This window comes from Chiroxiphia lanceolata, chromosome 4 (assembly GCF_009829145.1).
Source record: "Chiroxiphia lanceolata isolate bChiLan1 chromosome 4, bChiLan1.pri, whole genome shotgun sequence".
In the NCBI taxonomy this organism is placed as follows: Eukaryota; Metazoa; Chordata; class Aves; order Passeriformes; family Pipridae; genus Chiroxiphia; species Chiroxiphia lanceolata.
In genome coordinates this window covers 68,898,454-68,909,485 of record NC_045640.1, presented here as the reverse complement: position 1 = coordinate 68,909,485, position 11,032 = coordinate 68,898,454, and the positions used below count along the sequence as shown (strand labels likewise).

The 11,032-nt window shown below is 40.3% G+C and overlaps 1 protein-coding gene across 7 annotated transcripts in view; it reads left to right on the top strand.

Annotated features, from left to right (window-relative positions):
• Positions 1-11,032, top strand: part of LARP1B (La ribonucleoprotein 1B) — a 35,469-nt gene continuing 24,437 nt past the window's right edge. For 6 of the 7 annotated variants that reach the window (XR_004356518.1, XR_004356519.1, XM_032684840.1 and 3 more), the window contains exons 1-3: positions 235-656; positions 8,041-8,102; positions 8,841-8,900. Coding sequence is in view for 5 of the 7 variants with exons in the window: in XM_032684840.1 (XP_032540731.1) it covers positions 434-656; positions 8,041-8,102; positions 8,841-8,900 (345 nt within the window). In the remaining 2 variants the exon portion in view is untranslated. Of the gene's footprint in view, positions 65-234; positions 657-8,040; positions 8,103-8,840; positions 8,901-11,032 lie in introns of those variants that run through there. The other variant, XM_032684841.1, reaches the window with a different exon arrangement.

The window sequence follows — 11,032 nt, the reverse complement described above, 5'->3', positions numbered from 1 at the left end:
CTTCGCATCAACGAAATGTGTTCATCCTTCTGGTGCATATTGAGACCCTTGTCGCGTTGTACAGGTACGGGCCAGGCCTAGCGAACCGAAATGTCCGAAAGGCCCTGGAAAACCGCCCGGCCCATGAGGTCACAGCGCACCGGAGAGCCCCGGGTCCCTCCCCCGGGCGGGCGGGGCCGGCGCGGCCGAGGCAGCGCGACCGGAGTGCCGCCTGTTCCTCGGCAGGGCCCCGGCAGGTCGCGGTGCCTCTTACTCTCACCGTCGCTCGCCCCCTGCGGCCGCAGGGAAGGTGGAGCTACCGGCGCTCGGCCGGGCCGGGGGCGCTGACTGCGGCTCCGGGGCGGGGCGGCCCGGGGAGGAGGCGGGTCCCCCTTACTCCGCTTTGGGCTCCCCGCCTCGGCCGCCCCGGCTGCGGCCCCTGCGGCGGGCGGGCATGTCCGCGGCGCAGGTGTCGGAACAGCGGGGCTGGAGAGCGGCGGAGGAGCCCCGGCGGCCCGAGCCGGGCTCGCCCCGCGGGGAGGAGGCGGCGGAGGAGGGCGGCCGGAGCAGGGAAGCCCTGGCGCCCAAGGAGAACGCGTGGACGCGGCGCAGAGCCCGGCGGGACAGCCCGTCCCCTCCCGCGGGGGCAGACGGGCGGCTCGGACCGCAGGAACCAGGTGCGGCGCCGGGGGTCGTGCGGTGCCTTTATTGAATCGGAGTGGTTTTGCTTTTGGTTGCTTTTTGATTTTTTTAGGAACGAAAGGCGCATGTTTGTGGGCAGTGGAGCCGGGCCCGGACGCAGCGCGGCGGGAGCCGGGCCGGGCGCGCTGTGTTTGACATACATGGGCAGAGGAGGGAGGCGGACGGGGCGGGTGGACGCGGGGACACGGCCAGGGAGAGGGAGCGCCGTGCTGGTTGCGGGTCCTGGGGGTTGCGAATGGTCTGGCGGTGACCTCCGGCTGGCCCCTGATGCTGGCAGATAGAGCTGGTCACTTACTCGTCTCGTTTTGCTTCTGTTTAGAAATATTGCTTTGCCGCAGCGCTTTTTTTGCTAATTATATAGCAAGGCCCTCGGAACGATCCGTTACTTGGTTTCCAGAAGATTTGGATTGTGGAGGCTTTAACTTTTGGCAAAAGCAGGCGGTTTGCTTGCTCTCGGGATTCAGCACGTTTATGTGGAAAGAGCGAGAGTAGCCACGGTATAATTTTCTGGCCTTTAATCACTACATGTAAGATAAAGCTGCTTTATAGGCACCACACTGACTGAACAGGCATATGGCTTTATAGAGTTGGTCGTCAAAGACCCGACTTGAAATTGTCGGGCTTTATGCTTAGAGTTCCTAGAAGTTAGCAGCTTCTTGGAGTATTGTTCTTGGCTGCAAGTAAAGTCCTGACCTCAAAATAAGTATTTCAACCTGTGCTTCCTGAGAATTTCAATCTCAGCACTTGTTCCTGAAGACACCTGACAAACCTTTTTGTGATCTCACACTTTTATCCTTGAATTAAACACATACTTCTTCACAAAGAGAAATATATAATTTATAGTTGCAAGTATACAGGTCAGACAGAGACCACATTCCAGATCACAAAATCTCTACATACCTGAGAAGCAAACCTTTTGGCAACATATATACTCATCTTTATGATATTGACTGTTTTTGTTTGTGTGTACACTCATAAGTACCTATTTATGCAGAGCTTCTACAATCCAGCTTGCTGGGCAGCAGCTTGTGGTCTGGTCCATTCATGAAAGAAGACTTGTCACTCATGTTATAATAATGAGACATCAGAAGCATTGGGAAAGCTGCTTTTGTTGCATTAGCGCCTTATGTTTCACCTCTGTAAAGTTTACTTTTCCATTAAAGTACACAAATAGTTGTCAAAGGAAGGAGAAGGCAGGAGGCAGTGAGTTCATACACTCATATTGTGTAGTTAATTTGTTGATTTTGGAGAACTTCAAGTTATTTTTCTTCTGCAAAATGTTGTGCTTACCATTTATGAAATTAATATTAAACTGAGTATTTGCACTAGAACATACTTTTCAGTGACCAGGTGTGTAATTGAGCAAATAAGGGAGTCAGTGTTGCTGGTACTGGCATCCGTGAAAAACATATACCAGGGTGTGTGTTTTGGTTTGACCACCACTGAAAGAACAATGAGGTAAAAGACAAAGCAGCTGATCTTTCCTGGCTATTTGAAGGAAGGAATTGCCATGTGCCTTCACCTGCAATAAGGGATGTATTTTGAAGTAACTAATTGCATGTTGGCAAAGCAAAATCTGTCACACCAGGCCCTTATGAATGTTGTAGTATGGAAATTAGTCATGTGAAATAATAAGTTAGATGAGCAGAAATACTACTGGGATGGAATGTAAAACTATCCATAAAGAGGATAATAAAATGTAAAAGAATCTCACATCAAAGCAGTGACTGAATCCTGTTTGACTTGTTGATCCTGGCTTAATTTGTTGAAAGTTTCCTGAGAAATGCACATATGGTATGTTCAGTGATCGTTACACACTTGAGAAAACTGACCCCAGTCTGTCATCTTTGGACTTTCAATTTAGGATGGGATTAGTTTGTAATAGAGGCAAACCTGTTTCTTGTTCCTGAAGTAAACTGTACTGCTGCCTGACTCTAGAAGGAAAATGTAATATAAAAGACTTAAAATTTTGGCAGAAGAATTTGGTGTTGTTACTACAACCTGTCGTATTTTTGTCTCAGATACATTAGTAGGTTCTAATAGTTATAGTAAACCAAACATCCAATGCAAACATATCTAAATTGTTCATGGGATGTTTGTTACCACAGTGTTTCTGACTAGGCCTCTTGTTAAACTTCTCTTTTAAGCAGAACAATTTCAGAATTATACAGCTACTATTACATCCTAATTTGCATTTAACTCCTGGAGAAAGTATAAAACTGGTAGTGAAATTAATAGGTTTCTGTCTAATTCAGGAGGAATTGTTTCATTGAAAGGGTTGTTAAGCATTGGAACAGGCAGCTCAGGGAGGTGGTGGAGTGTCAATCCCTGGAAGTGTTCAGGAAATGACTGGTTGTGGCGCTTAGTGCCATGGTTTAGCTGACAAGGTGGTATTCAGTCAAAGGTTGGACTTGATGACTTGAAGGTCTTTTCCAACCTTAATAATTCTATGGTTCTAGTCCTGGTGACTGTGGACAGAGGGAGTTAGATTTAGCATAGGCTGTCAAATGATGAAAGTTCCTTCTGTGCTGTGCCTTTCTTCCCTTGTCTCCCATCATAGTGTCCAGCCAATATATTGCAGTAAGTTTTAAGTCCTTCAGGCTGAAACTGTGAATTACGTATATGCCACATAAATAATTTGCCCAGGATGAAGTTCTTGAAATAATTTTATTTCAAAAGTTCTCCCACCTCTTTGTTTGATGAAACCTCAAGCATTGCCCTTTTTGTAAGGTTGCAGAAGGGGATCTGAATGACAACTTCTCTAGTCTGTGATTTGTGTAGCTGATGTGGGTCTCTAATGACTTACTAGATAATTATTCAAAAATTGTTTGTGAAATTTATGAAAATATTCAGTGAAACAAAATACTTGTGCTGCTGAAGTAGTTAAAGTGGGTTTACTTCCTAATGTGCCTGAATGATGTAGTTAATTAAAATAAGCACACACTTCATTCCTTTATTTTGTACTCAGTTTGTCTTTCTTCATTGCATTTATTTCTGGGCATCAAAGAATACGTTTTATCTGTTTGATATTTTGGTAACAGAAGCAGTTCACTGCAGTGCTGTTGTATAAATTAATTTGCTTTAGTCTGATAGCAAAACAGGTTGTAAAAGTACAGTTTAGTAAAGATATATGAGTTGCTAGGAATGGCAAGCTTTGGATTAATAAATTTGTAAATTATCTGATTATCAGATTTTTTGAGTGTATCTAAGACAGGTATTCTCATTAGTTCTTATGAATACACTGAATGTTTTAACAGCAGCTTCTAAAAATTATTCCAAGAATTATCAGAAGGTACAACATAGACAGTTACCCCAACCCTGAAGGGATTGAAAACATGATCTTTACAAAGCTGCTGTCTGTATTTTAGTTGTATATAACGGCATGTGTGATTTTGTATGGTAGGTTTTGGGGTTTTTTTGTTTTTAAACTGGAGACCTTATGAGACAGAAACCCACCTCTCTGTGCTCTAACATGTGCTCCTTTTAGACTGTGAAACTTTGGTAGAAATTGAGTCAGAAGTTGCAGCTTTCTGTGAAGAAACCAAGAAAAAAACACGTTGAGAAATGAAATATGAGGAAAATAAATAATATAGTGGTGAAACAGTCATGTATTGTGGATTTTTTTTCCCTATTCCTTGTTGTATTGAAAAACTGACTGGTTTTGAGCAGTGGAAGGATGCAGGTGTCATAACTCACTGCCTTGATTAGTTGTTCAAGTGGTGTGGAGAAGGTCAATCTTAATGTAGTTTTTGCTATAAAGTGCTAGAACTATTGTAGAACAGGACGTTAGCATAATAACTGGGATTCTTTTTTTATTATTTTTCAGACTCTTGGCTCTAAATCCATGTTCTAGATTTAAATTATTAAATTCTCCAAGGGATTATTTTGCCACACTGGCAATACTTTAACATTTATCTGTTAAAATGGTAGATTTAAGCATAGCTTACCTTGTTTAAAAATGGAATACACTGTCAAGTTTCAAACTGAGCATCGAAAAGAAAATGTTATACAAGTTAAACAAGCATGTTCCACTTAAGTTTTGAAGGGTTGTTTTGCTGGGTGATTTCAGCTGCTCCCTGAAGCACTTCTGGTATTTATGTGATGTTGTTCCTTCACAAAAGGAAGCCCACGTGCAGTCCAAGTAAAAATAAAACTTGAATATTGTCTAGAAAGTCTTACAGCATAAACTGTGCTTGTATCTAAATTAGAATGTGTTCCACCTATTATGAATAGACTTTGTTTTCAGAATAAATTTGCAATATCATACCTCCCTATTCATCAGGAAAAATTACTTGCTGACAAGTTATTTGCAGAGCTTCAAACCATCCATTCTGAAGTCCTACTACTGTAAGTGTAGTTTGCCTTGTGATCAGTAGTACTTTGGGGATACGTCTTAAGCACAAACTTTACTCCTCTTATCTCTGCACAGCCATCCAGTCTGCTTTTCCTTCTCAATTGTCATTGTCCTGGAGGATTGCTGCAGTTTTGGTGGTTCCAAAATTTATTTTTCATTTTTCAGACCCGTCATTCCATGTGTCTTTACATACTGCACTTGTCATGTTTGCACAGCCGCATCTTTCTACAGAAAATACTTTGTATTAGGATGGTCTACTAAGAGACTTGGAAGAACCATAATAAAAATGGCTTTGAAAGCTGATTTCTGTTTTCATGTGGATGGCATCTTTACTGGATGGAGTTCAGTGATTGAAAGGAGATCATTGGCAATTAAACTGCCTCATCCTTGACTTTATTTAATTTCTCCCACACCCTCAAAACAAAGCTGAAACCCAGGAATTAAAGTCATTGAAGATAACTGAATTCTTTTATTAACACAGCATGCCACTAGTGAACAAATTCCTTGTAGCATATGACAGAATGAATCATTTTGATACAGTTAGGTTGGAATAATTAGTGAAATAGTTTATTTGGAAGGACTTATTGAATTCTGCTGGAGCCATGTACTAAAGGTACCATTTCCGAGTACTCAGCGCTGTTATGTGATGTTGAAACCAAACCTGGAGTGATGTTAAGCACAGAGCTTTTATCTGAACATGGCCTAGAGTAAGTTTTGCCTGAACAGTGGCTTTAGGTTGTTCATGACAACAGAACAGATGTGACCTGGGTAAAACCTTTAAGTGATCAGTTGTTATGTTCTTTTGCTCTCCCACCCTCCTTTTTTGTTTTTCCTGCCCCTTTATCTTCCCTTTCATGCTTCACGCTAAAATCCAACTCCCACGTGATAAGTCCTAGAAAACCAGCCAGGAAAGATCTGTTCAATTTATTTTTGAGCATGGCTCTTTTGGGAGGACAAGGAACTCTGTGGATTTGTTGTCAGGTAGGGAAGTATAGAGTGTGATGAGATATCAAACCTTTGAATTCAGAAAGGGCATCATCAACCAGGCAGTGTGTTGCCTAGTATTAATTTTCTTTTTGTTTAGTTTGCAAGTACATCTTCCAAGTCTTAGATTACTCCATTCAGATAGAAGAGATTCCTTAAAACGAGTTGAGTCTCATTCTACTCTATTCAGACAGCCTCTTCTGTTGCCTGGCGTAATATCTAATATCTAATGACTAAGATAGTGCAGCAACATTGAGTCTTAAATTTTTGAATCCCTTGCTACGCCCTAATGACACACAGAGTAGAAGTTCTGACAGAGCAGCTCTGCAACAGCAATTTTAAGTAAAAGTGCTGTGAGATGGAAAAAGGACTTCAGTAAGGTAATTGGGCAGAGATGTGTGTTTACAGCCGTGCTATGGCCAGTTGGTTTACCTGTACAGGTAAGTGGCAGTTCTGTTGAAGAAAATTACAAATTTGTTTGCTGCTCCACCTCCACAGCCGTTTGTCTTGTTTTGTTAAGGGCAATTAGTTTACTCTTGAATGACAAGTGAAAATTAGGATTACACTATCAGTGTATGTTTCTGAAAGCTCTCAGTCTAAAGTTAATTGAGGCTGAATGACACAAAAGAGGCAGTTTGGGGGTGTGTGTTTTGTCTTTGTTTTAAAAAGTAGATCTGTAGAAAAGGCAAATCCTGCTGGTAAATGATGTGGCCAAGGTGAACAGGATTCACTGAGTTCACGTCCTGTGAGATGTGCAAGTCGCATGTAGTATATACATGAAATATAATTTATATAACTATAAATTATATTAAAATTTACTGCAGAATATGGAGTACTCATTAGTTTGTGCTTCTAACATTCGCAGTATATTCCAGGAAGCAGGCAGAGAGGTTTTGCAGAGTCACTGAGGCATGAGGGTGGGGTCCCAGTGTGAAGCTGTGATAAGGAAGATTAGTCACTGGATGTGAAAGAGATAAAGGTTGAGGAGGTGATGTTATCCCTGTATAAAATAATCCACTCGTGATATTAGTCATGTTCAATGTTTCAAGCTTGTCTTGCAATAAAATACTGAAGAAGTTTCAAGGAATGGTTGTGACCACTTCTGTATGGCAAAACACGCATTGAGATAAGCAGGCCTTAAGAGAAAGGAAATGGTTTCCTCTTCTCTGTCAGTTCTAATCTTCAAGAAAAATTGCAAGGTACTAATGGGTTTTCTTCCCCTGAATTCCCAATGCAAAAAGTAGAATGCAATTGAGAAGGGTAGGGAAAAATTGGACAGAATAAGAAAATCAGAGTCATATACAAAAGGGTAATTGCACATGTGTTAAGACATAGAAAGTTTAAATAGGCTTTTTTCCCCAATGTAAGTTATTGATCCCACATTGTTAGGCCAAATATATTTATCATAAACATATCCTTTGTGGAATTTAGGCATTCAAATTTATCAGTCTTAATGTAGTTTTATAGTAATTTTCTCTTTTAATTTTTTTTTTAATTGCCTTAGTTTGATTTTGAGCTATATGGCTAAACTTTATTTGGCATTTGAGTAATTACTTACAAAAGGAAATTACTAGGAATTTGGGAATATGTAATTGCTTCTGTGGGTTTTTTCATGCATGCTTGCATACGTATAGATTTCATAAATTCTATCTTATAAATATACCTTCTACTAAGAGCACTTCTTAAATGTGCTTCAGGGGCTTAGTGTCTTTGCTACTTAAGTTAAAATACGAGCATTTTGAGATAGTCTTGACCTTATTAGCTGAACAAATACTTAAATACAGTGTTAGCAGTATCTTGTACACCTGCTTTTCAAGAGTATTTGCACTTTTTATAAATGTGACTTTTTCAGTGTAATTAGTGACTTTATGGAAATGTTCATTGACTTTGATATCAAGGCCTCAAAAAAACCTTTGGTGTAGTATGATAGATAGTTAAATAGAGTTGTTAACATATATCTTCCTTACTCGTTTAAAGTGCAGTCTAATTCTTCACCTGAAAATATATTTCTTCCTTTTCAGAACTAAAAAATTCCACTATAGTTATAAAAGCGGCAAAACTCCGGACAAGGAAATGCAGCGAGGTTTGTATTTCTGGCTGTAAATATTCAATATTGTAAATAGCTGATAGTAGTGTAATAAAAAGATATTTTGAAGTTACAACTGGAAGTGTTATGTTCTACTTTGGTAATAGATAATTTTGAAGACAGAGACAAGTAAAAAAAGGAAGGGAAATTTAAAATTAGGAGGGATGCTAAATTGATGTATGTATGAGGAATAAAGAAAAGCACTTTTGTTTAAAAAATTAATAGGATTACATAAAAACGTGAAGGGGCTGCAAAGAAACAGCATCATTAGAGCACAAGTGGTGCTAGATTGGTTTTGGAAATCCTTTTTGCATATTAAGTGATTTGCATCCTTTATGTGCATAAAATTACCATTATGACAACAAGGAAACACTGAATCTTTTTATTGAAAAATTAAGTTTCTAAAATTTTGTACAGCCACCCCTTTTTAGGTTGGTCCTCAAAGGTCTTCCAAAAACTAAAAGCCTTAAGCAGCAGATACCTTTAAATCAAATAGGAAGCTATGTGTAAGACCACATTTAATCTGGCAATTGTTTATGTGTGCTCAAAAGTCATAAGACCTCTTTCAAAATTTGTACATTTGTCTTCTGTTGTATTTCTTGTTTTTTAAAACTGCTACTTCTAACCTTTCTACTCCAAGGGGTAGTCTGGCCATCTGAGTCACAACTGATGTTTTTCATGTGTTAAAAAGGACTAAATCGAGGAAGTAATATAAACTGTTTCTCGTCTTTGCAGGCTGATGATTTTGGTGATATCATGGACTGGCCGACACCAAGCGAAATAGCAAACAATGAAGTGAGTATCCTTTGTTATCTTCAGTATTTATTTTTTTTTAAAGCCATGTTGACTTACCTGTTTAATACTGTTCTCCCCAGAGTGTGCTTTTGGTGTTGTAGGGTTTCAGCAGAAGTTTTGCCAATAATTCAGGATACTGTTGTGTGCTTGACTATCAGCACTGATACTGAAACTTCTAAACCCTTCACAAGCTCATACCATACACTCATTAGTGGTGTACCATGGACGTGCAGTGTGCCATATTATTTACTCCACTGTTTTAAAACTTTTATTTACCTTTTCTGCTATTTTCATCTGTTTATGTATAGATGAGAAGGCCTTTGGAGTTGTGAACATGCTGCCCTCTCTTACGACTCAGAATGCTTTGTGCCTATTGTCTTAAGACAGCTTAGTTATCCTATTCCTCTTGTATATTTTTCCCTCCCTTTTGGATTTTAAATTAACATCTATTCCATCAAATTATCTTCCTTTCCCTTTATCTCAAGTGATAAATGCATAATATATTTTAGATCTCTTTGATGCTATTTGAAACAAGAAGAGAGCAGAGATCATTGTGAGTGGCGACATTTCACTCTGCTGTAGTTCTGCATCAGCGTCCCTGTGATGCTTTTACTGTTTTCTTGGTGAGGGAAACCAGAATATTTGGGTTCATGGGTTTGGGTTCAACGTGCATTTTGTAATTGGAAGTGTCCAAATTCATACAGTTTCTGTAAAACAAAATAACCCTTCATTTGTATTTAAACTTAATTGTGTCTAAGGGAAGGCTTTGTGTTCGAATTAAATACAGTGTAGTACAGTGTAGTACAGCGTAGTGCTGCAGCATCTACTGTATGTACTCCAGCAGGTTCAAAACTGTCTCCACAACACAGGAAAATTCTTTCTCTTTGGCGGAAGCCTCTGCAACACTTCGTTTTGCAGGTAAATATTATAGAATGGTTTGGATTGGAAGGAACCTTTAAAGGTCTTCTAGTCCAACCCCTCTGCCATGAACAGGGACATTTTCCACTAAAGCAAGAGGCATGGAACCTCATCCAACTTGACCTTGAAGGTGTCCTGAGATGGGTCATCCACCACCTCTCTGGGCAACCTGTGCCACTGTTTTACCACCCTCATCATGTAAAATTTCTTAGTCTATCTTGTCTGAATCTACTCTCTCTTAGTTTAAAACTATTACTAAACCATTATCCTTGCCCTGTTGCTACAGGCCCTGCTAAAAAGTCTGTCTCCATCTTATAATCCTCCTTTAAGGATGGAAAGGCCACAGTAAGGTCTCTTTGAAGCCTTCTCTTCTCCAGGCTGAACAACCCCAGCTCTCAGCTTGTCTTCATTGGTGAGGTGCTTCAGCTCTCTTACCATCTTTGTGGCCTCCTCTGGACTTGCTTCAGTAGGTCCCCATGTCCTTATGTTGGGGATCTCAGAGCTGGATGCAGCACTGCAGATGGGGTCTCACCAGACTGGAGCAAAAGAGCAGCATCCCTGGCCTTGACCTGCTGCCAAATGCATTTGGTTTCTGGGCTGCAAACACATGTTGCTGGCTCATGTCCAGCCTCTCATCCACCACCACCCCCAAGTCCTTCTCGGCAGATCTGCTCACATTCCCATCATGCCCCAGCCTGAATGGATACCAGGGATAAATTAAACTTCCCACTCTTTGGTAAAGTGCTGGTCATTTTGCCTTCTTTGAAACCTCTTATTCTGTGGGATCTCCGGGAAGTGATGATCCGCAGTATGCTGGCACTACTCAAAGGCACACAGTTCCCAGTAAATGCCATATTCTAATGTGGGAAAAAATAAATCTGTAACTGTACACCTCCACATCCTCTGATCTGGAGGTTCATGTTCTGGTTCATGTTCTGTTTTAGTAGAACAGAATTGTAGGAGTTAAGACATAATGGCTTATAGTTTACATGAACATTGGGCTGTTGAGATTGTATGGCATCATGGGGATTTCTGATTTACCATTCAGTATTCTGTGAGCAGAGCTTTTTAAAGATAATCAGTCTGGAATAGTGGGGACTGATCAGAATATTTCTTTCTTTCCTATGAAATAAATTTTCATGTCTAAAGGATTGAAACATGATTGTGCACTCTGTAGTTTTACATCTTCTGTTAAAAACTTTCTTAGTCTAAAA